Below are 25,267 nucleotides of genomic sequence, written 5' to 3' on the forward strand. Positions count from 1 at the left end.
GGCCTCACAGCTCGTCTGTGGGAGGAGCAGCACAGGAAGCCGGCCGCTGACCCCTTGCCCGGTGCTCCTGCTGACCTGGCTGCATCACACTGGCCGACGGCCCCCTGACCAGGTCCCAGGCCCAGTCCTCTCTCTCTCTGCCAGCGCTTCAATGAAGTCAGCATGCAGACAATTATTTCCACTTTGCCCTAGAGATCCTCTTCACTGTGATGCGCGTCTGTCGAGAGGAAACGTTGCATCACTCACTCCAATCACACGCGCACAACTTGCGGTAGATGAAGGCTAATCATAATGTTCAAAACGTAATGATCAACAGAATGCAAACCCCACTGCACTGCCCTGCAGTCTACTCTGACTCACAGCGGCCCTACGCGGGGCTCCCTAGACTGTAAATCTGGGGCGGGGAATGCCCAGTCCGAGGGCTATAGAAGGCCTGGGAAGCTGTCAGTACCGGCCTCGCCAGAGAAGCAGTTCCAACCATCATGTTAAACCCCAAACCACTCAATGGCACCGAGTATGCTCCCTCTCCTGGAGATGCTGCCAGACGGGTGGGCTCCCTGTGAGCTCCCGAGACTGGGACTGTTCCCAGGAGGAGAGAGCCTCCTCTTTCTCCTGAAGGGTGGCTGTGAGTTTTGAACTGCCGGACCGCAGATGAGCAGCCCGATGCATAACCACTCCGCCACCAGGGCAACCGTCCCATTAGAGGCGAGTTCATTAGACGTGTGATCAGGATGGCCCACACAGATGCTGTTATAAATATCCAATGGCCCTTGGCAGGAAAAAGGTTCCCTAGCCCTTCGTGCCAATCTTAATAGGGGCAGACAACCTTATGTCTGTCCTGGGGAGTGGCTTGTAGGTTCGAAATGCCTAAGGCAGCCCTGCCAAGAAGGAAGACAAATCACCCCGACTTTTGAAACAAAACACGTTCTCCTTCCAGCTGGCGACTTTTACCTGGCAGGGAGCGTGGGCTGTTCTCTTTGGTTGGGAAGGGCCCTTGGTCGGAGAGAAACATACCGCAACATACAGCAAACGAGACTGACGCCGGCTGGTCATCAAAATGGCAAGGGGAGGTGCCACATGGCAAGAAAGTGAGGGTCTGGCCCACGGGCCACTGCTGTCTGAGGCCCGTTGCCAGGGAAATACGGTGACAAAGGGGGCCCCTTCCCTCACCCAGGTGACCAGTCACACCTGGCTGAATGGTTGCCGTCTTTCAAAGGAGCGCTATTTCTGACTGCCTCCTTCTCCGCACCGAACCCGTGCCTGTGGCTTGCCCAGTTCTGCGAGGCTGCCCCAGAAAGGGTCACGACCCGTTTCACACATCACGCTGTCCCTAACCAGGAGACCTCATAGGGCTGTGGACAGAATGGGAGGGATGTGGAGAGAGGTCAGGGCCAGCTCTCCTGTCTCCTCTGGCCTCCCACCATGGCCCCAAGGCTTGGAGCAGAGCTGCCCAGCACAGGCCTTTATGCACGAAGCCCCTTAGCAAGACTTGATTCATTGTCCTCAGTTCCCAGCCCTCAGCGTGACTCCCTGTGTCCTCAGTCCAACTCTGTGAGCAAGATGCTTTTGGAAGGGGATCAACGATAGTCCATCTTCTGTGCCGTCCCTTGCTCGGTGGTGCTGGCCACATGGCCTCGTTGTCCAGGCACCCCTTGAGGGGGAAGGTGTTCAGCGCAGAAGAGTTGGCTTATGCCGCTGGGCAGCTTCATTCTTCTTCAACGTCTCCACAGAGGAACTTGCTAGACTTCCTATAACCAGCCATGAGAGGGGGCAAGCGACCCTTATACCTGGAATCCTTGGCAGGCGAGAGAGGCCTTCTAGAAATCAGGGCCAGAGGTGGCGGTGAACTTCCTGGAGCAGCGTCAAGGCCCCAGGAGGGGCCCCCTAGCAGCAGAGGGTCTTTGCTACTGGGCTGCCCAGGTATCACTGGACTCTGGGGACAGAGTAGCTTAGAGGGCTAACACTGGGCCGGGGAAGGAGACCCAAGTCCTGTTTCAGAGCCTACCACTCCTTAGTGTGCGACCTTGACCAAGCCTAGCGTTCTCTGAGCTTAATACGCTTGGTGAGGGAATGCATGTGCTGACCTAGTTGGGGGCTAAGGAGTCCTGTCACCCACTCTGGACATGCTGTCAGCAGAGACCCGTCCCTGGAGAAGGACATCATGCTTGGTAAAGTGGAGGGGCAGTGAAGAAGAGGAAGGCCCTGCACAAGGTGGACGGACACTATGGCCTCGGCAGCAGGATAGGGGATACCAGTAACTTCGAGGCTGGCACAGGACGGGCAGCGCTTCATTCGGTTCCACTGGAGGTCAGACCCAGTCAGACCCAGCGTGGCTCATGGCCTCTACCAGCAACCACAGGGGCTCTGTGAGGCTCCAACGAGAGAAGGAATGGGGAAGCGCTGTGTTCCACTAACGTATTCTCAAGAGATGATCCAGAAACGTCCAAAGGTCTTCTTTACCTGGATCCCCCCGAGCTGAGTAAATGGGCCCCCATGCAGGCAGCTGGAGAGTGCATGTGGAAATGTGTGTGTGTGTGTGTGTACACGTGCACACACATTATCTTCCAAAGGGGGCATCTGTCACCCACGTGCTGGAGGGCCCAGTCAACTGTCCCAGCCCTTCTGTGACATTCTTGGTTAATCAGCAGGAGGACTTTATTTTACCTCTGGGTGTTTTCAAGGCACTCTTGTTTTGTGTGGGCCAAGGAAGCATGTGTTCCTCAGGATGTTTGACAGCTAACCAGAAAGTTGGGAGTTCAAACCCACCCAGAGGCACCTTGGAACTAAGTCCTGGCACCCTGCTTTTCAGCATCAGGGCCTTGAAGACCCTGTGGAGCCCTCTGCCCTGTAGTCCATGCTCGCCGGGAATTGGAGGCAGCTTGAAGACAGCTGACAGAACAACACCTTCTTAGGGCCAGGAAGCACTTCCTGACTCGGGGCACAGCCACGGCCACGGCCATGGGCATGAGCACAACTCGGGCGCAGGAGCCTCCTTCTCAGATGCCCCGGCACAGAGTGGGATGCTTGGTGCAGTGGGTTCCTCCCACCCTGTAAATATGGCCTTCCAGATTTGGCTCATCCTCCAAGATTCCAGGAATTACTTCACATTGGGAGTGTGTAACTATGGAGGCATAGTGGTTAGGCATTGGGCTGCGATGCCCAAAGTCAGCTGTTCAAAACCACTAGGAGAAAGACAGGGTTTTCTACTCCCATAAGTTACAGTCTCAGAAACCTGCAGGGGATTCCTGCCCTGTCCCAGAGGGTCACTGAGTTCTGCTTGTGTGTTCTGAGGGCCTTTGGTAAGGCCCTTCCCTATCCTTCCCGGGATGAGCTCTATCTATGTTGTCCCGGGGGCAGTGGGATTTCAAAGCCCTAAGCTGGGGCCTCAGAACACGGAGCTCCTGGAAGGCAGACATGTTGTCCTCTTGGGCTCCAAGCTCCAGGTCTGATTCCTGCTGTGACTGGGCACCAGGCCTGGGTGCACAGGGCCTGCCACTCTCTGTGGGCGCCGGCGTCCCTCTCACCCCAGACTCATGACCTCTCACCCTCCCAAGCCAGCGCCCTAAGTTTTACACTCACTTTTTAACTTAGGTGTCAGCTCTCCAGAGGCCATAGAACATTTATTCTGAATTATCCCCACCCATGTCTCAGTGCTGCTGGACACTATCAGCCACAAGGGGCACCAACCATGATAAGCCACATCTGTCAGAATGGTCAGTCAAACTCTTGTCTCAACATTTTAAAGACCCTGCTGATAAAACGCTTCAGCCCAGTCACCGAGCTCGTTCAGATTTCCTGTCTCTTCTCAGCAAAGGGGACGGGGGTCTTGCCGCCCACCCGCCTGGTCCTGCAGGTCACAAAGGTCTATCAAGTGACTTCTAGCTGGGCTCTTTCTCAAGTCGTCCCTGCTGGTCTCAGAGTGCGGGTGATGGAAAATGGCTGCTGCCCTTCCCTGCCCTGGAGGACTCCCCAGTCAGGCACGCCCATCACCACCTCGCTCCACCGCTTATTGTGCAGGCGCCATCTTCTGAGTGATGGGGGAGCAGTGTGCCAGCCCAGGGCGGGAGCCCCTCCTCTAGTCAGCGAGAGGCAGGGGGCAGGGCCCTCCTGCGGCTGCTGGAGCCCCATCCTTGGTGACTCAGGCCTAGCAGCTCCCACGCCGACTCAGACTGCCGAGTAAGCAGCTACCCTGACTCCTAGAGAATGTTCAGTGCCTGCTGGGAGCCCTGGATGGGAGCTGACCTGCTGTCTTCAGACCCCTGGAGAGCCCAGAGCAGAGCTGCCCCCGCTCTCCACAGGCCACACGGGGGTGCCCCCTTGCCGCCATGTGACCACTCAATTCTACTCAGCCCCCACAAGGCGGCTGCCAGCTGCCAAAGTCCTACTGCCCATAGAGCCCCCTCAACTGGGCATCGAGTGGGGGCGATGGCAGGAGCAGAGGACATGGCTCATGGAAGCAGTCCTTGAGGAGCTGCCCCCTCTCAGGAGAGCCCTCTCCAACCATGAGAAGGATGTTGGGAGATGCATGTTGTTGGCGCAGGCCCTGTTGGTCGCTGTGCCGGGGTGTGGTGGGCAGGGAGAGCAGGGTGTGCCCTGCAGGAGAGCCGGTTTGGCAGGCCCCACCTTGCTGGCAGAAGCTTGGTTTCAAATGGGCTAATAGCTGGGGACACCGACAGTCTTTTCATCTTGGCCTGCCCAGTGCATTGCCAGCTCCCAGAGAGCAAGGCGGCTTCTGTCTGGGCCGCAAGAGCGGGGATAGAACCTTCTGGCGCCTCCTGGGTCAGCACAGGGTGACCCCATCCTGTGCCACTGTCAGAGCCTGGCCCACCCTGTCTGGAACCCTGGGCCTCCCCCAAAGCCTTCTCAGTTCATGACAGCACCCCTGTGCTCACCGAGGCTGAGGGGACCCCCAGCCCCAATTCCCAGGGCACGGGCCAACACCACGGTCAATACACACGTGCTGTGAGCCTGGCCCTGTCCACAGCACAGTAAAGACCATCTGGGCGCCGGAGAGCTTGGGGGACAGCAGAGCCTTGTATTAGCAGCTGTGGGGAGCAGCTGAGACCAGGGGGCACCGGGTGTGAGTGGGAAGGACTCCTGCGCAGGGCGCCTTTGGCATCTGTAGAAAGAGCTGCAGGCCTTGGGGAGATGACAGATTTGAGAAGAGGCTTTGAAGGCACGGAGGGTTTCAGAAGAGCCTGGCAGCCACGCCACACAGGGTGGGGAAGAGCCTGAGCAGGGGTGATGTCGTGAGTGGGGTGGAGCATGGAGGGGTGTGTCGAGGAGGGGAGGAGATGACTGGAGGCAGGGTGCGGCCCAGTCCAATGAGCCTGACGGGCACATCCTAGCCAGAGCCTGCAGCTCTCAAGCAAGGCCTGGCTGATGCGAGCTGTGTCTGTGGAAGGTTGCCATGGTGGTATCTCAGGGCAGGGGCCCGCACCCCAGGGCTGGGCGCGAGTTGGCAGAGCTGCCAGTGGTGCCATCTTGAGAGCCAGGGCCACAGTCATGGGAGCAGCAGGACGGTGTGGGAACATGAAGTGCAGTCATAGGGAGCCCAGAAGGGAAGGCACATCCAGGCTTTGCCTTCCCCCGGGGGACAGCGACAGCAGATTGGCTGGGACTCGAAAGGGCTTCAGAACTGGCTGGTGTTTGGGATTCTTTGAGGCCCAGGACCTTGGGCTGATGTTACTCTCCTTTGCTGTTGTTGTTAGCTTATTTTATTATCTAGAGCACAACATGTGATGTGTGTTATTAGCTTCTTTAAACATGACGGGACGGGAAAAATAAGGCTTGTCCCATCAAAACGCTTACCTTAGGAGGATGCTACTAGAGTGTGTATGCACACACGTGTGTGTGTATGTGTTTTTGTCTCTCTCTTCTTTATTTTATGCTACTCCCCCTCCCGTCCCCACCCCACAGCCTCCCGGTCAACGCCTTGGGAATATGCAAGAGATCTTCCTTGACTTTCCCCCTTTATCCCGGTGTCTGGCTGAATAAGATGGGCCAACTTTGCTGAGCATAATGACCCCCCAGGAAGGCAGTTTCGTCCTTGCTTCTTGGGGAGGCACATTATTCCCCGGTGGGGATGGGCTAGTCAGCCTTGCGGTCAGTTTCCTTGTCTATAAAGTGAGGGGCTTGGCCTCTGAAAGTTTCCTGACCTGAGGAGGACCAGGGATAGAGGGCTGTCTTGCAGGGGTGGGAGCACACAAAATGGGGTCAAAGCACCATGCGCTCCTAAGAAGGAGGAGGGAAGAGAGGCCTAGGGGGTGAGCAAGAGGCTGAGGAGAGGCTCCTTGCCCAAATCAGAGTCCCCTAGCCCAACCTGAAGTGTAGTTCTAGGACTTGCCCCTGAATAGCCCACTGGTCTCTCAGGCTGAGAAGCCTGGTTCTCTAGCTCGCTTCCACCTGGTTGTCCAGCCCAGCCTGCTTTCTGATGGAAGGGTCAGATCTGCTCCTGGGACATTGAGTTTCCAGCCTCTGGAATGTTAAGATCCACTGAAGGCTGAAGTTTCCCAAAGACAGGTGGGACAACCAGGCAAGGGGTGTATGTGAGTGTCTTTGTATTCAGAGCTAGGACAATGGCAGCGGAGTCACTAGATCACTCTCTGGGTGTGGGAATGAGGCTGGGAGACTTCGCACAGCCAACAAATCCCTCTGCCTCTGGTGGGCACACCTGTGCACGCGCAGCGCCCGCTCATTCCATTCTGCCTGCAGCTACTCGCTCCGGACCTGGAAGGGAGGGTTTGGGGGGGGGCGCTTTGGCTAGACATCACGATGGAGAGGAATTGTTGGCGCTTGTGGCCTGAAGACTAGGAACAATCAGAGCCCTGCAATGCTTGGGACATCTGATCAGGGAAGGACCTTCCTGCCCCAAATGCCACGGGCACCCAGGTAAAGACACAGCAGGCTGTTCGGGCCTGAAGCAAGGCTCTATGTCATGTGGTCATCAAGCTTGGCTCCGGTGTGCCAACTGGACAGATCACCCCTCCGTGTTTATGAAATACAGTGAAGCCTGTTTGGTGGCTGTCAGGTGAGGCCAGAATTGGGCTCCACGTCCTGCCTCACACCTGCCTCCTGGGCTGCTCTGGCATCCTGGGTTTGTCACCTGGTGTGACAACCTGTTTGCTCTTTGCAGTATGGCTTGGGCAGCTTAAAACCCTTCAGCCAGCTTCCAGGGGCAGACAGCTTGCCTGCCACCCTGGGGCCCCAATGAACAAGCAAGCCTCAGCGCTTCACAAACATCATCTCATTGAATTCTCCCAACCACCCTAGACACGGGGCACCATTCCAACCCCAGTTTTACAAACGGAGGAACTGAGGGACAGAAGGGTTGAGTCACCTGCTCAAGGTCACCCATCTAGCAATCTACGGTGGCCCAATTCAGCTTGAGCAACTTGGCTCCAAGTTTCCCGTCTCAGAGCGTCCTCCTCGGCTGTGAGCCTGAGCACAATGAGCCTGAGCTACGCACCTGGTCCCCAATGTGGTCCTGACGCCCTGGCGCCAGGCTTCCCCTTGCTCCCAGGTCGGCCAAGTGGGCAGGGGGACTTGGGGCTCAGCTGCCTCTTCTGTGTTCTGGAGGGTTTCAAGGGAAGGCAGCACCTGGCTGAGTAGAGGCATGTACACCACATCTCAGAGACCCGGCACAGAGTGGCAGGGCAGGGAGGGTCACCCTCAGCCCCTAGGTTCTGAGACTTCAGCCCAAGACCCTGGCTCTAAGCAAGGTCCTCAGGGCTGGGTGACATCATGGGGATGTGGCCGGTGGCACTGGAGCGGAAGATGCCCAGCTCCTGGTCTCCCCGCCACACCCACTCCTTGTGGGCAGCTCACCCAGGCTGAGAAGACCGGGACGCTGCCCGCCTTTTCCCAGCATGGGGAGCGGAGCCAGGTGCAATCAGCGAGATCGCCCCACGATGCCCACGATGACGTCAAGCCCTGTCATCTACCGAGAACAAGGGCACCCGTTGTGCATTTCCATTTAAGGCCTTGGCTCCCGCCACCACGGTGCCGCCCGCCCCCTGGGGGGAGGGAGCGGAGCTCAGGAGGGTGTGCCACAGCCCAGCCTCAGAGGCCCATCTCAGACCTGGCACATAACTTACTAGGTCAGTGGTTCTCAACCTGTGGATCACAACCCCTTTGGGGGTCGAACGACCCTTTCCCAGGGGTTACCCGATTCATAACAGTAGCAAAATGACAGCGATGAAGTAGCAACGAAAATGATTTTATGGTTGGGGGTCCCCACAACATAAGGAACTGTATTAAAGGGTCACGGCATTAGGAAGGTTGAGAACCACTGCTCTAGGTGCTTAGTCTGTGTCCAATCTCTCAGAAAACGACCATTCCCTTGTTCTCCTCGGTGCAGCACCCCCACCCCCACCCCCAGGGCGAGTTGGTTGAACCCAGTCTGGGGGAGACCGAGGTGCCTGCCTGAGTGTATAGCTGGGCTTGTGGGTGGAAGAGCAAGCCTGTCATTGCCAGTGTTAGCAGCTTTTAGCTCCTGAGCCTGGGACGCCATTTCTGACTGGTTGCCTGATACCCGGTCATCCTGGAGTGCCCTCCAGAGTCAAGATGGTCTGTGCTCTCTGAGGGGCGCCCTGTAGGGGTGACCCCTCCCAGCCTGTTGTGGGTAGATCTGGCCTGGAGGGAAATTGCCCTATCACGTGCCTTACCACTTCCCCCTAAAGCACTAAACACACACACACACACACACACACACACACACACACACACACACACATGGGGTGAGGCAGGCAGGATCTGGGCTGCTGGACTTGGCCCGAGCACTTCTCAGGAAAGGTGAGTCCCGAGTCAGCACCTGTGTGGCGACATTTGATCGGCCTCTGGTTGATCCTCTGGTCTGCAACGAGTTGGAACAGGCCAGACCCACCAGCCTGGCAGCTCCTGGGAAAGTCCTCCTGGTACCGCTCCTCTCTGGAGCAAATTCCCACCTCAACTCGGGCTTGGCAGGCACGCCCTTCCCAGAAGACTGACTCCCCTGGGTCTCAACCGGCTGCCCAGAGCATCATGATGTCCTTGTGTGCTCTGCCATGGGAATGGTCCTCTGTCCTTGCTCCCTGCAGACCTGACAGTCATGCTCCTGAAGGCCTTTACTTGGGTCCACCCTGCAGGCCCCAGCTGCCCTCACGTGTCCAGTGTGCAGAGAGCTCCTGTCACACAGGGGCTGGGATCAGGGTCATTTTCTTCTCTCTCTCTCTCTCTCTCTCTCTCTCTCTCTCTCTCACACACACACACACATACACACACACACACACACACACACACACACACACACACGTTCTGTACTCATTTGCTTCTTGCCCCGGCAGAGGGCAGACAAGGGGAAGGATGTAGCAGACAAGGAATGGTGAAAAGGAAGCCCCTGGTGGAACAAATGGTTCACAAGCCCAGTTGCTCCCCACAAGGTTAGAGGTTCAAGTCCATGCAGAGGCATCTCAGAAGAAAGGCCTGGTGACCCACTTCCAAGTGACACTGCCTGGGAGCCCTGTGGGGCACAGTGCTGCTCTGAGTCAGTGCAGACTCTGTACCACTGGTTCTCGCCTTGGGAAGCAGTCTTCAGCCAGATGGGGTGGGTGGGTATCATGCACAGAGCGGAGGTAGCCAGGGCAGGGTCGCTGTATCTGGGAAGAGTGTGTGCTTAGAGACATGGGCTCACGTCCTAGGTCACCTCCCCCCGCCCCAAGTGATGATTGGAAGACCCCTGCCCTTTCTGGACTGCGGTCTCCCCTCCTTAACTGACCTATTGTGGGACCAGACCACCACCTGTCAAACTCCTCAAATGACAGCCTCTTCTCTTCCATGCATCGCTTTAATGATGGGCACCTCCCCTGGCCCGCACCCCCCGCTGATTTCATCACCCCAAAGGGTCGCCACCAGCAGGGTGAAACACCGTGCATTTGATGATAGCTAAGGTCCCTTACACTCCAAAGGGATTCTGGAACATTCCCAGCCAGTGATCCGGCAAGAGGATGGCAGGATGGGGTGGGGGTGATGGGGGCCCCGGCGGATTCCAGGACCGCTGGTCAGGAAGCTTGACAGACCCTTTCTCCCCGTCTTCACCCAGGTCTACAACGGGACCCTCAAGCGGGACTCTGACAACAGGCGCTTCAGCTCCTACAGCCAGATGGAGAGCTGGGGCCGGCAGTACCCGCGGGGCGGCTGTGCCACCCCCGGCGCGGGCAGTGATATCTGCTTCATGCAGAAGATCAAGGCGAGCCGCAGCGAGCCCGACCTCTACTGTGACCCGAGGGGCACCCTGCGCAAGGGCACACTGGGCAGCAAGGGCCACAAGACCACCCAGAACCGCTACAGCTTCTACAGCACCTGCAGTGGCCAGAAGCCAGTGAAGAAGTGCCCCATGCACCCACCCTCCTGCACCTCCAAGCAAGACCCGGTGTGCGTGCCTCCCATCTCCTGCAACAAGGACCTGTCCTTTGGCCACTCGAGGGCCAGCTCTAAGTGAGTGTGGCAGGGCAGGGCGGGCAGGGGCCGGTGGGAGGCCTCTGCGGGGTCTCAGTGTGAGCCAGGTGATGGAGCCTCAGCCTGGAAGCAGGGCTGTTGAGTATGTCGGTTTTGGTTTTTTCTTATAAGATCATGTTATGGAGGCTCTTACAGCTCTTCTATCAGTCCCTACATCAATGGTCTCAAGCATGCTTGTACCCCTGTGGTTGTCATCATTTTCTAGATGTTTACTCTCTCTGGAGCCCGGGGTAGCAATAGAAATAGGATGTTGGTTCTAGGGGCTGCAGATGAAGAGCAGAGTGAGGACAGGGATTCTTAAGCGAGTCCCAGAACTCGCGGCATCGGCATTCCCAGAGCTTCTGAGACACGCCCACTCTTGAGCCCCACCTGGACCTCCTGTCTCAGAGATGCCAAGAGAGGGGGGCGAGCAGATCCCCCAAGTGCTGGTGGAACTAGAGAACCTCTGGCCTTGGGCATCTGTGTTCAGGATAGAGCACAAGGCGGTGTCCGAGACAGGAGAGGAGAGGGGCCATGGTCGGTGTTACGGGATGGCAGTGGGTTTGAGTTTGGGTGGGCACCTCAGAGAACCCCTAGTCTCTGTGGGGGAGGGGAATCCAGACACAGACATACAAAAAAGGCATCCTGTGAGTGAGCCCCTCTCGTGGAAGAGAGGCCTGCTGTCCTGGGAAGGACTTCACAGGAAAGTGGAACTGCCACGGGGCCTTGTGTGTGACCCGGGTCTCATGGGTAGGCCAGAGAAGGGTATCCACGCTAAACAGAAGCACGTTCCGAGAGCAGGCTTGCTGGGGTGAACCTTTGTTGGAGGCTAAGGCGTGTGAGAGAGGCCCAGGGAAGCCAGAGGGCTCCGTGGAAACATGAGATTTCCGGTTATGTGGTTTAAAAAAAATATTGGTTATCAGCCACTTCATATTTTCAAACTAACACATGTCCTCGGTGGTCAGTTTAATGCAGTTTGACCATGAGCCACACTCTAGAGGAGGTGCCGTGGGTCTCTGAGCTGTGAGCTCTTGTCTGGTCCAAGGGTGTCAGCTGATGGATGTGGGGCTTGGAAAAGAGAGCCAGGCAGGGCACTGTTGGCCAATGTCTGCTAGGTGGTTCACGGTGAGCAGGAAGGAGTGGCTCTGAGGACAGGAGGAAGGATGTGAGAATATGTGTTTGGTCAGAAGAGTCCGAGTGGGTGGATGAATGGATGGATGGATAGGTAGATGGATGGACGGAAGGATGGACTCGTGCTTATTCTCATCCATTTCCCACACACCAGGCACAAAGGTGAGAGATGAAAGGGCAAGTAGAGAGCATCCCCTCAGTGAAGAGCAGAGATTTTCTAGGTGCAAAGCTAACTTCCCTGCTTGGGCGCTACCCCAGGGCCAGGACTTCAGCACAGCTCGATGTTTCCCTCCGTGGGGGCAGCTGTTCCACTGGGTGTTTTCCCAGAGCAGTCTCATTTTAGTCCTTCAGAAGGCAGATAACAGCCGTAGCGCTCACATGGGCAAGGAGGATTGTGGAGCCCCGGGCCCGAGCCCCCACCCGCCCTGTGTGACCCACCCCTCTGCCCCGTGCCGCCCAGGATCTGCAGCGAGGACATCGAGTGCAGCGGGCTGACCATCCCCAAGGCTGTGCAGTACCTGAGCTCCCAGGATGAGAAGTACCAGGCCATCGGGGCCTATTACATCCAGCACACCTGCTTCCAGGATGAGTCTGCCAAGCAGCAGGTAACGGACTGGCTGCCATGGCCCTTCCCGGTTGACCTGGGCAGGACTGACGGTGTCTGCCTGGCCCTGCGTGTCGAGGGGAACGGAAGTGTTTGCAGTTGATCCCTCTCACTCCCCTTCCTCCGGCTACCTGGGCGAGGTGTCTGGTTGGCACCTCTCGGGAGCACAGCTGGGCATCATAACACTGGGGACCTGAGTGGGTTTCCCCATAGAACATGGAAGAGATATCTCCGTACAGTGACTAGTGCAACCGAGCCCCCCACCCCCCGACTCCACAGCAGAGCAAGGTGGGCCTCTTTGCCCCTCGCCTCTCATCCTTCTAGTCCCACCCCTGCTCCTCTCAGCAGGCATCGTGGTGCTGCTCCCATGTCTGGGGGCAGGGGGACATGCTCCAGGCTCAGCCAATCAGTCTGGGGTTGTCGATCAGGCAGGTGCTACCTTGAGAGCCCAAGATGAGGTGGGCCACCTGGACTCGAAGGAGGAGTTTCTTGGGAGGGCCTCCTGTACATTTTGTGTTTTGCTGTTGGGTTTTAACAATGGCCTCTGTCCATTTTTCCATCTGATCCCACCACCATGGTCCAGAGAAGGAACATGGGGCCCAGGGGAGAAAGTGACTACTCTGTACTGCCTTGGGGCTTCTGGTTACAGTCGGATCCCCTGCTCCATGTTGCTTATTGATTTAGGTTGGTGTGGATATTTCTGGTGTTAAAAGGAGTTACTTGGGGTCTGATCAAAACAAAATAATAACAAAATCACTTTGAATAGAGGATTTTTAGATCAGCCTTAGCCCCGCCCTTGACCGGGCAACATGGCGGCCCTGTTCCCTCCGGTAGGTCTATCAGCTAGGAGGCATCTGTAAGCTGGTGGACCTTCTCCGAAGCCCCAATCAGAACACCCAGCAGGCCTCTGCCGGGGCCCTGCGCAACCTGGTGTTCAGGAGCAACACCAACAAGCTGGAGACCCGCAGGCAGAACGGGATCTGCGAGGCCGTCAACCTCTTGCGGAGAACGGGGAGCACTGAGATCCAGAAACAACTCACCGGTAGGGAGATCCAGCCGGGGACCCCAGAGGGGTCAGGGATGGTCCTCAGGGCTGGGTCAAAGCACTGTTGGCCACATTCAGCTCCATGGGGCTCAGTGGCACTGCTTTTGGCCAGGCTAGGGATGGGGACTGAGGGTAGTGTCAAGGTCACTTGGAAGAGAGAGGGCCAGGAGAGGGGAGCTAATGTCCGGGCAAGGTTTGCTCAGCAGGCCCTGAGATGTGCAGGTGACGGGAATGAAGGCAGGAGGGAATAGGTCGTACGCACCTATCCTGTATCCAAAAACCAGAGTAAGTGAGTAAGGGGGAGGGAGGGAGATCCGGAGATTGACATCACCCCAAGGGGCTCAAGTGGGAAGGGAGACCCTGTGCACAGGAGCAGTTGCTAAGTAAGTCCGGATGCTTTCAGGAGGAAACTAACATGAGGAAGTTCGGCGGGCTAGGATGTAAATAGTATGGCCAGCCATCAGATGACCTTGGACCACGTAACTTGTCTCCGTGCCCCCAGACCCAGGGACCCCCGTAGAGGACTCTTATGTTGCCCTCTGCTCCCAGAGAGCCTGTGGACAGGTTGGAATGTTGAGAAAAGGGACTCACCAGACAACAGGGTTGGTAGACCAGGTCTACCTGGAGGCGGCATCTCAGTGGGCCTCAGCCTAGGGGTAGGACTATGGTCCCTGGGGTCCTCTTAAGGTGGGCAGGTGTTGGGCTGACTGTCCTTGACCCCCCACCCCCTCAAGGGCTGCTCTGGAACCTGTCATCCACGGATGAGCTGAAGGAGGAGCTCATCGCCAACGCCCTGCCCGTCCTGGCTGACCGCGTCATCATCCCCTTCTCCGGCTGGTGTGACGGCAACAGTAACGTGACCAGGGAGGTGGTGGATCCTGAGGTCTTCTTCAATGCTACCGGCTGCTTGAGGTGAGAGATGGGGGCAGATGGGTCCAGCTGGGGCCCCTTCTCCAGAACAACTTATAGCCTCGTGCTAGCCCCCCAAGCCAGGCGGCTCCCAGACCCAGGAACCCCAGGCAGTCCTAGCTGCCCTGAGTGCGGTGAGGCTTAGGATGCGGGGACCACCTCTGGAGGGAGCCCAGCAAGCCAAGAGTGGGCTGGCCTGGATGGGCATATCCCTATTGGAAAATCCATCTCTCCTACTATCTGGAAGAGCCATCTTTCAGGCGGCAGGCTGCTGATTGGCTCCTGAGTCACTCCCCAGCGGGGGTACTAAATCCTTATGCCTTATTGGTTGGCATGAAGTTTCTTGAGTGCCACCCCAGGGTGTGGCAAGTCCCTGGAGATTCTAGTAGTTGAGGTCTGCAAGTTGGGATTGGTTGGCACAGGTGTGTGTGTGTGTGTGTGTGTGTGTGTGTGTAACAGGGGTCCCGTGACATTTCTCCATGCTCCCATGGGCTTTGTGCCCCCTGAGGGTGGTGGCTGCAGTTGGCACATGCTGCCCTGCCTACCCTAGGGCATCACCCTGCAGCCTCCATGCCAACCTTCAGGGAGGAGATGAGAACTGTGTAATTAAGGAGTTTATGGGGCTGCAGGGCTGCCGGGGGCAACAGCAGCCACACCCTGCCTGCTCTGGATTGATGGGCCTCGATTGCTTGGGCAGGAGCCCACCGCCCCGAACAGAGCACGGTGCTGGTAGGAGGTGCCTCCGGCCCCCAGTCCAGCCCCGCCTCAGCTCCACTCCCCATCCTGCACCTGGCCCAGCACCCCTAGGACTGCTGGGATTTCTTCCCACCTGCACTGGCGCTCACGATTGCCCCCTAGTGTGGATGTGTGCCTGGGCACCAGCTTCAGCAGAGGCATGTCCCACCCCCACCCCACCCCTACCTCGCAGGGATCCTATAGAACAGAGTAAACCTACTCCTTAGGGTTTCTGAGACTGTAAATCAGTGGTTCTCAACCTTCCTAATGCCATGACCCTTTAATATAGTACCTCCCAACCATAAAATTATTTTTGTTGCTACTTCATAACTGTCATTTTGCTACTCTTATGAATCAGGTGACCCCTGTGAATGGGGTCATGGCCCACAGGTTGAGAACTGCTGCTGTAAATCTTTATGGGAGCAGACAGCCTCATCTTTCTCCTGAGGAGCAGCCTGTGGGTTTGAACAGCCGACCTTATGGTTAGCGGCCTAACCCATAACCCACGGCACCACCTGGGCTCCCCATAGAGGCAGGGTCAGTCATCCACTGCGTAGACTCTGGCTTATGGTGACGCGTGCGGGTCGGAGTAGGGTGTGCTCCGAGGGGATTTTCGGGGGCTGGTGTTAGGAAGCAGACCGCCAGGGGTTCTTTCTGAAGCACTCCTGGGTGGACTTACCTCTCAGTTAGCATCCAGTTAGCTTCAACCCTTTGAAAGAGCCAGGGACCACCCAGACAGAGGGCAGAAAGAACTGGCTTCAGATGGGACCCCATCTCGGCCTTTCCTGTAACTGGACAAAATTCCGTTAAATGATTCTTTCTTCCTTCCTCCCTCCTGTTTTTTCTTCCCTTCTGTTCTTTCCTTTCCTTCTCCTTGCTCCTCCTACGACAACCCCACTCCACCTCCTCTGCCTGCCTGTTCATTCCTGCTCCCCCTTCTCTGCCTCCCATCCTCCCCCGCTGTGCTCCCCCCACAGGAACCTGAGCTCCGCCGACCTGGGCAGGCAGACCATGCGTAACTACACAGGCCTCATTGATTCCCTGGTGGCCTATGTCCAGAACTGCGTGGCAGCCAGCCGCTGTGATGATAAGGTGAGAATGGCAGTCCCCCTGCAGGGCCAGCTCCCGCCTCCTCCTTGTCGGAGCTTCAGCTCCAGCTCCTATTTCTCCATCGCGGCAGCTCTGATGCTATCCTTTCCAGACTCTCCCAGCCAGGCCTGCCCCTCCTGGGTGTCTCCGAGGCACGGCCACCAGGGGTACCCCGTACCACTCCAAGGCATGACCAGTTGAGGGGCTGGGCAGAAAGACTAGAGCAGAACAGAGGGTCATCTGGATGCAGGGTGCTCCCACCCAGAGGGCCAGGCCACCGTGGTGGTTCAGGCTCAGCAGCCAACCTGGCACAGCCATCACCTCCCCCTCACCTGGAGGCTGAGCAAGTGTGGGCATCTGATGTCTGCTCTTCAAATGTGGGCATCTACTGTCTCTGTCCTTCAAATGTGGGCATCTGATGTCTCCATCCTTCCAATGGAGGTGGTCAGAAGAACCCTGCCCTGCAGGCTGTGTGGGTTGTTCTGCTGATGGGCAGAGTCGGTAGAGGAGGGTGTAGCCCCGAGCACACACATATCAGTGAGGGTTTGCGGTGCGGAAGCTAATGATGCTCAGGACCTGGGAGCCCACCCTGCAGCTCACAGGCAGCCTCGGGGTCCTCCCTGAGATGACACCTTCGTCTGTGCCAGCTTCCCCAAACCCGAGCCCCCTGCTGTCAGGGCGAGTCTGACACACCATGGCCCTGCAGGACAGATGAGAGTTGCTCCTCAGGGTTCCGGAGGCTGTGCGTCTATGGGGGTAGACAGCCTCATCTTGCTCCAGGGGCACAGATCATGGGCTGGAACCACCGACCTTGTAGTCAGCAGCCCAATACTTAACCCTGTGCACCAGTAGTGGCAGTAGCCAGTATCTATTTTGTCCATCTGTATGTCCCAAGGCAAGAACTTGTCATACATGACCCTCCGATAGCTCAGAGGACTAGGTGGCTTTAGCCCCTTTGGCAGTTGAGGAACGGGAAGTCCAAAGTCAACTTTGAAGACACACAACCAGGGAACAATACAGCCAAGATTCAAACCCCGGTCCCAGGGAGTATCATCACTGGGCGACGGGGAGTGGTGTGCAGCCTGAGGAGCTGCCTGTCTGGCATGTGCCTGTGGGGGAGGGCTGCCCAGATGGGGGCCAACGCTCAGGCCCTGTGCTTCCGTTCCTCCCCAGTCGGTGGAGAACTGCATGTGCATCCTGCACAACCTCTCCTACCGCCTGGACGCGGAGGTGCCGACCCGCTACCGCCAACTGGAGTACAACACCCGCAATGCCTACACGGAGAAGTCCTCCACCGGCTGCTTCAGCAACAAGAGCGACAAGATGATGGTGAGCGCCGCCCGTAGCATACCCCCCCCCTCGAGGCCTACCCAGCCCCGGGGCTCAGCCACCTTTCCTTCCAGCCTTCCTGGAGACAAAAAGTCATCCTGGAGGACAAGCCCACCCCAAAGTCTCAACCAGGGTCACCTGGCCCTCCAGGGCACGTCCAGAAAGGATCTGAGTCTCCGATTGAGGAAGCACAGACCCCACCCCCCAAGGTCAAAAGCATCATCCCCGAGTTGGAAGGCCTCAGTGCCCCTTACTGTATAACGGGCCAGGCCTTCTCTGGTCTTCCCCCACTCCCCCTGAGGATTCTGAGATAGCCGAACTTGACCACCTCTCCAGCCTTAGTGCCTATGGACTGCTGTCCATGCGATGCCCAAGCCCACCCGGCCTCCTCAGAGGCAGAGGGGTGCTGTGGACGGAGGAGCAGGCGTCCTCCCCAGGGCGGCTCATGCTGGGCACCATATAGAAGGCAGAACTGGATCAGCCTACTGGCCTGGGGACCATCCATTTCAGGAAGTGAGGCTGGGAGGGAGAAAGCGCTGTGGGCGATCCCACAGTGGCCTTTCCCAGCTAGAAGGTTTGGACAGAGGTTGCCCTGGACCACCCTTCCCAAGACATCACATGTGCCCTCTCTCCCCGGGGCACAGGGCCGAGGCCCACAGACTTTGCCCTGCTCCTACGGAGCTGCTGCAGAACACAGAGACAGGATGTAAGAAAGGGTCTCTGGGCTCCCTGCCTCGGTGGCTGTTCTCCCCCTGAGAAGCTCTGCCCCAGCCCCTCCACGCCTTCAGGAACCATGACCTTGGGGTCAGAGGGGGTGGGGAGAGTCAGAAGGCTTGGGTTGGTCCCTGGACTGGGCTCCCCGTTGATCTGCTCTTTGTCCCCAGAACAACAACTATGACTGCCCCCTTCCTGAGGAAGAGACCAATCCTAAGGGCAGCAGCTGGCTGTACCACTCAGATGCCATCCGCACCTACCTGAATCTCATGGGCAAGAGCAAGAAAGATGCCACCCTGGAGGCCTGTGCCGGTGCCTTGCAGAACCTGACGGCCAGCAAGGGGCTGGTAAGAGGGGCCACCCCTGCCCGCTGCTCCTCCTCCTTTCTGCAGTCATGGGCCAGTCCCTGCTTCTCCTGCCCCCCCCCCCACACACACCCCAGGATCCTGTCCCCATCTGCATGGCAGCCAGTGCATAGAAGCTCCAGACTTCACTCCACATGCACAGAGCTCTTGGTTGACGCGAGGCTCTGGCCAAGGCTCCTGATGAAGCAGATATGTCTCTGTCATTTAGGAACTCATGGGGCTGCCCAGTGGGGGGATCCACTTCTGTGGCTTTAGCCACCTAATCCTTTTGCCCCTGGATCCCTCCTTGAAAGCCCTGCCCGACCCACCGGGCCTCTGTCCCTGACTCAGGGACAGGGGTGAAGAGCATGTCTGTGTCATGATCCGCTGATGCAGCTGCATCAACACCACCACCAGTGTGCTGGCTTTAAGGGACAGAAGTGTCTCTTCTCACAGCTCGGGAAGCTAGAAACTCGAATACAGGGCCTGGCTTTCTGGCGAGGTCCTTCTCTGCCTCAGCGCACTTCTAGAAGCTGCTGGCAATCCTCCATGCTCCTCGGCTCAAAGACGCATCTGCCTCTGCCGTCCTTAGATAGCACCCGCCTCTCCCCCGTGTCCGCCTGCTCTCTGTCTGCTCCCCCCTTTTATAACTCAGACGTGATTCGGTTTAGAATCTACCCTACATTGATACAGCCTCCCTGACGCAGCACATAAAGCCTCCTGGCCAACCAGGACTTGTCCATAGGTGTAGGGGGTAGGACTCCAACACGTATGTGGGGGTCCCATGACAGGGAGCCCCCCGTTTGTTGAATGGACCGGGAAGTAAATAGAGGCTTGCGGGCGATGTGGCAGCAGCAGCCTGGACTTGCAGGTTGAGTGTCCTTTGAGAAGCAGGCTACTAGGGAGTGGAGCTGCAGGGCCCCGGTTTGCACTCCAGGAAGGGTCGGTAGGGGGTTGCTCTTCGTCCTCACCAAGGACAAGAGGGCACAGTGCAGCAGCAGCAGGGCCAGGGTGTATTATGAGCAATGAGTAAGAAAACTTTCCAGACTGAGGGTGTGAGGCTAGTGGTCTTAGAGATTGCCGCCCTAGCCAGGACCCAGTAAGGTCCAGGTTGGCTTTGCCCCTTCGAGGTCCAGGTGAAGCTGACCTGTGCCCAGGCAACACTGGATTACAGCTCCTGAGGGCCAGCCTTCACCCTCTCTGGGTGCTCTTTGTCTCAGCCAAGTGCTCAACATGCATGCGTGTCCATCGCACACATGTATATGCACACACACATGCATAGACATGCACACACACGTTCTGGCAATGCAGAGGGCTTGGAAGGGTTTCCGGGTGGGTGCCAGCAGGAAGCACTCAGCTACCAGCTGAAAGGTTGGCACTTTGCATGCACTCAGAGGTGCCCTGCAAGACACCTGGGAGCTCCTCCTCAGAGGTCACAGACTGGAAAGCCTTCTGGGAGCAGTTCGGCTTCGTCCCCCTGCCCCCTACGGGGTCACCTTCAGCAGAAAGCAATTAAGCAGCAGCTGTGTGCAGTGGGGCGTTAGGAGACTCCAGGCAGATGTCCTCCAGAGTTTCCTGGGAGGACCCACACTGCGGGTGGAGAGGAAGTGGGTCGGAGCTGAGAGAGAGGGGTGAGGGGTGATCTGGCCTGAAAGCTGCTTCTGGGTCCCCCACAGGTGATTGAACTGAGGTTCCCCTGCCCCCACCCACACGGGCCCCAAGTCCCCAGGGAGCAGGCATCAGTGTCAGGGAAGGGGGAGGTGTGTTTCGACTGCTCTTCTGCCCTTTGCCCAGTGTGAGGAGCACAGGTTGTCCATCTCTGCCATACTCCAACTCACGAGAGAGAAAGGCCCTGGAGAGGGCTCAGGGGACCCAGGCCTCTTCAGCCCTCCGGGGTGCCCAGGGAGGTGTGGGCGCGGCCCGGCTCTCACTCCATCCTCTCCATAGATGTCCAATGGCATGAGCCAGTTGATTGGGTTGAAGGAGAAGGGCTTGCCGCAGATTGCCCGCCTCCTGCAGTCCGGCAACTCCGACGTGGTGCGGTCTGGAGCCTCCCTCCTGAGCAACATGTCCCGCCACCCGGTGCTGCACAGAGTGATGGGTACGTGCCGCCCCCATGGGCTTCCACCCCACGCCCCACCCACGTGTCTCTCCTGCCTGACTGGAGGGGGAGCAGACCCCTTAGCAGACCCTCGACGTTCCAGAGCCTGAGTGCAGGTCGGGATCTCTAACCAGATCCTGTGGGGTGAGCACTCCAGCCGGGGAAGCCGGCCAGGAGAGCAGGTCACCGTGGGGTGGAAGAGCAGCAGGTTTGTAGAGTCTGGTCTGGCTCTCCAGCCCCTGAATTAGAGCTGGAACGAGCCCTGGGGAGCGGCCTTGCTCAGAACCTGGGTGAGGACAGTCGAGGCCCCTGGCCCCCGAGGGACCTGCACAGCCCCTCCACCCCTCCGCAGGCCGGCCTGAGCCTGAGCCTTCCTCTGCTTTGTTCTCCCAGGGAACCAAGTGTTCCCAGAGGTGGCCAGGCTCCTCACCAGCCACACCGGCAACACCAACAACTCCGAGGACATCCTGTCGTCGGCTTGCTACACTGTGAGGAACCTGATGGCCTCCCAGCCGCAGATGGCCAAGCAGCACTTCTCCAGCAGCATGCTCAACAACCTCCTCAACTTGTGCCGCAACAGGTGGGGCTAGCCTGCTCCCAGCAGCACCCAGTGCAGCCCGGGGACTGGGGCTCCCCAAGAAGCTGAGGGCTGGCATGCTAAGGGTTAGCATCAGCCCCCAGGACTGCCCAGAGGGGATCTTAGCTGGGGACACAGCGGGGTGCTGCATCCTCAGAAGGCCAGCAGGAGGCTTAGAATGGTCCGTCTGGCTGTGTAGGAGCATTGTCCTGCTCCGTGAGGCTCTGTCCCCACAGAGCAGTGGTTAGGGATAGGTCAAGGGGAGCCCTCCAGTAGAATCTTGGGGTGCCTCCAGGTGGACAGGAGCTGGAGGCTGTGCTGATGTAGAGAATGGCCAGAGGTCACCATGCCCCCATGGGGAGCCTCTCTTTGGTACCCTGTGGGGCCGCCCAAGTTTCTAAGACCTTGTGGTGAGGGTGGGAGGGTGGAGTGTAGGCCGCCCTGTGCCTCACAAAGGAACCCCCCACCCGCCCAGCTCTTCCCCCAAGGCTGCAGAAGCTGCCCGCCTACTCCTGTCTGACATGTGGTCCATCAAGGAACTGCAGACTCTCCTGAGACAGGTAAGAGCCCGTGCTGCCCTCCTATCTGGCTGAACTGTCCCCATAGGACAGGGTGGGTCTTCCCCTGGGAGTTTCCTGGAGAGTGTAAGCCTTTGTGGGAGTGGACCGCTGCATCTTTCTGCTCCAGAGCAGCTGCCAGGTTCAAATCCCTGCCCTTTCAGTGCTTAATCCACAGCACCTCCAGGGCTCCTTTAAGCCACCGCCTAGGCCAGCCCACTTCATCCCCATGAACAAGACTGAGCAGAGCGGGAACCCCTGGAGGCTGCTGTGGTGGTCCGGGTGACCTCTGTCTTCAGCACCCCCAAACTCACCAACCCCAAGGCCTCCCTGACCATGTCTCGCTTAGGAACTCTCCCCGTGAGTCCTGCATTTCCGTTCTCAGGGCAGCTGTTCTATGGATGAGATACAGGCAGTTGTTCTGTGGATGGGACGTAGGCAGCTATTCTGTGGACGGGACGCAGGCAGATGTTCTGTGGATGGGACACAGGCAGATGTTCTGTGGATGGGACACAGGCAGTTGTTCTGTGGATGGGACACAGGCAGATGTTCTGTGGAGACGCAGGCAGATGTTCTGTGGATGGGACACAGGCAGTTGTTCTGTGGATGGGACGCAGACAGATGTTCTGTGGATGAGACGCAGGCAGATGTTCTGTGAATGGGACGCCGGCAGATGTTCTGTGGATGGGACACAGGCAGATGTTCTGTGGAGACACAGGCAGATGTTTTGTGGACGGGACACAGGCAGTTGTTCTGTGGATGGGACGCAGACAGATGTTCTGTGGATGAGACACAGGCAGATGTTCTGTGGATGAGACACAGGCAGATGTTCTGTGGATGGGACGCCGGCAGATGTTTTGTGGACGGGACGCAGGCAGATGTTCTGTGGAGACGCAGGCAGATGTTCTATGGATGGGACACAGGCAGATGTTCTGTGGATGGGACGCAGGTAGATGTTCTGTGGATGGGATGCAGGCAAATGTTCTGTGGAGACGCAGGCAGATGTTCTGTGGATGGGACGCAGGCAACGATAAAACTCACAGCCATCGGGTCGTTGCCAGCTCCTGGGGCCCTTGTGGGACAGGGTTTCTGAGGCTGCCACTCTCTACGGGAGCAGCAAGCCCCGTCTTTCTCACTGAGAGCAGCTGGTGGTTTAGAACTGCTGACCTTATAGTCGGCAGCCCAGCAGGTAACCACTGGCGGCTGGACATTAGTGACAAGAGGTGAGCGAGCAGAACAGTAGGATTGACCATGCTGGGCTGTGAGCTTGGGGACACTGCGGTTTCGTTCGCAGACACAGAGATGGTGGGGTGATGGCCAGAAAGCTTTCCAAGGGGAAAAAGTGGTGCTCTGATGGGAGGAGGGGCGGGGCTGCTCTGAACCAATTAGATGGGTCCCCGTAGGGACCCGGCATGGGGCCTTGGGAGCTGCCTTCTGACTGGAGCTGTGGGCAGATGGCAGGGCTGTGAAAGAGAGAAGATCGTGGGAAAGTCTCCAGGGCCAGGGCAGCAGCACAGAGGGACCCTCATCTGGGGGCTGAGGAGGCTGCAGGACCAGGAGACCCACCCCGAGAGGGGAAGAGAGCCAGCTCTTCTCCGGCACATCAGCCCAGGAGACCTCTGTGGTCACAATCTCCGGGAACCGCCCTCCACCCTCACCCCCCGTAATGAGTGACCTTTGTCCTCCGTCCGACAGTTAGGTGCTCCTTTCCCACAGCACCATAGTGAGGGCGGGCGCGACACGGGACCGCTGCTTGCTGGGAAGGGCAGGTAGGGCTGGTCTGTCAACAGCGTTGGGGGCGCACTTGGCCAGCCCCGTATCAGTGCCCCTGCTCGGACAGGCGGTCAGAGGACAATCATGACAGTCCAGAGGGCGGGGTAGTGCTGCCAGAGATGAGGCGTCCTGGTGGAGGAGGCCCAGGGTGGGCAGTTCGGGCCCGGCAGGCAGCGCTGCTCTGTTTCATTCTGGGATCGTTCACGCCCTCGTCCTCTCTCTCCCACAGCAAGGCTTCGATAGGAACATGCTGGGCAACTTGACCGGGGCCAACAGCCTGAGGAACTTCACCTCCCGATTCTAAGAGACCCTGTCCCAGCAAGTTCAGCGTGCAGGTAAGCATCAGTCCACCCCTGAGGCAGGGGAGCCTCAAGGGTGGTGTCCTCAGCCAGTCTCAGAGAAGGGGGCCAGGCCTGCGCACCAGGAATGTAGGTGGTACCCTCCGCCCTGGCAGACACAGCGCTGCATGCACGGGGAGCTGTGTGAGCTCTGTGGCCATGGTGATACGCTGACCTACCCAACACACTAAGGCCGACAGTGCCCTGGGGCATCACCAGGGCCTGAGAGCCAGACAGAGCTGCTCCATCTAACCATTCAGGCTGCAGGCTTCACAGCCCAGGCAATGCCAGCCAGTGGACTGGTGTGGACCCCACCCCTGCCCCTCCCTGAGGCCCAGAGTTACGTCTCCCGTCAGTCTGGGCCACAACTCACTCTCTCATCCTTTGCAGTAGACTTCCCAGTCTCTGCACGTGTCAGTGTGGACACGCTTATTCCCAGCTGTCCACCGACAGACCGCACACTCAGAACCTCTCCAAGCTTTCCTCAGAGTGGACTTGGATGTGTGCGCTAAGCTGCACGCTCCCCGCTCCCCGCTGGCTCTGGGGTAGGCTGGGCGCCTTTTTAAACAAGCACCCAGTGTTTCTGAGGCAGGCAAGTCAAGGATCGCATTGAGGTGGTCAGCCAACTCAACCACCAACTCCCTGCCGTGGGCCCGATGCCGACCACAGCGACCCTATAGCACAGGATAGAACTGCCCCGGGAGGGTTCCGAGACTGGAACTCTCTATTGGACGAGAAAGCCTCATCTTTCCCACCCTTGTGGATCTCAGCCCAGCCCACTACATCACCCGAGCTCCCAGATTCATGACCAGCCTCGGCCAAACCTAGAGAGGGCCGTCAGAGGCAGCGCTGGTATCGAGCCATCTGCAAGTTGCCACAGGTGAGGACAGGCAGGGTTGCTGAGCTGAAGGGGACGTCTTAGTGCCCTGACTCATTTGCAGGCCCCCTCCCTATTTCCAGGACCCCTGGAGAACCTGGTAGCAGCGAGGGCTATAGCTTTGGCCAGGCGAGGGTTAACGAGACTTCAGACCCTGCCCTGACAGATGAAGTCAGCTAAGAGACAAAGACTGAACTCAGTACACTCGGTCCAGACACTTGGCCCTGTGCAGGGGCCTTGCCCGGAGAATGCAGTGGTCAAGGGACAGCATGGCGGCGGGGGCCAACACTGACAAGTCTCTGAGCCCACAAGAGCGGTCCTTGAATTCGTCCTGGTGATCCTGAATCGGAGGCCGGCGGAGCACAGCTCAGAGGGTGGGAAGCGGGCGGCAGCCCCGGCCAGCCTTGCTGGTATGGAAAGATCTGACGCTGATTGCTAACCCGACCACTTCTCTTCCAGCACCACTACGACCCAGCTGAGACTCCCGGGCCTCGCTGGCTGGAGTGCTCCGTCCACCCCGTGCAGTATTTGGAGACGTTCAAATGCCACTGAGGGAAACCTAACACTGTGGACGATGGGGATATTGTTAGATTCTTTTATGGGTTTTTTTTTTCCTTGGGGAACTAGCAGGCAATGGGGGCGGCGGGGAGGGTTGGGAGGGGCCTTTCTTG

General features: G+C 58.1%; 1 protein-coding gene across 1 annotated transcript in view; it reads left to right on the forward strand.

Moving 5' to 3' along the window:
- The window catches only part of PKP1 (plakophilin 1), a 42,608-nt gene extending 18,923 nt beyond the window's left edge, over nt 1–23,685 (forward strand). Inside the window, exons 3-13 of the mRNA XM_075540528.1 lie at nt 10,079–10,473; nt 12,065–12,209; nt 13,043–13,250; nt 13,988–14,165; nt 15,875–15,989; nt 17,160–17,315; nt 18,200–18,376; nt 20,321–20,474; nt 20,868–21,054; nt 21,527–21,611; nt 23,611–23,685. Coding sequence (XP_075396643.1) covers nt 10,079–10,473; nt 12,065–12,209; nt 13,043–13,250; nt 13,988–14,165; nt 15,875–15,989; nt 17,160–17,315; nt 18,200–18,376; nt 20,321–20,474; nt 20,868–21,054; nt 21,527–21,611; nt 23,611–23,685 — 1,875 coding nt within the window. The remainder of the gene's footprint in view (nt 1–10,078; nt 10,474–12,064; nt 12,210–13,042; nt 13,251–13,987; nt 14,166–15,874; nt 15,990–17,159; nt 17,316–18,199; nt 18,377–20,320; nt 20,475–20,867; nt 21,055–21,526; nt 21,612–23,610) is intronic.
- Nucleotides 23,686–25,267: the final 1,582 nt, after the last annotated feature.

Source organism: Tenrec ecaudatus, chromosome 1 (genome assembly GCF_050624435.1).
Source record: "Tenrec ecaudatus isolate mTenEca1 chromosome 1, mTenEca1.hap1, whole genome shotgun sequence".
NCBI classification, from domain to species: domain Eukaryota; kingdom Metazoa; phylum Chordata; class Mammalia; order Afrosoricida; family Tenrecidae; genus Tenrec; species Tenrec ecaudatus.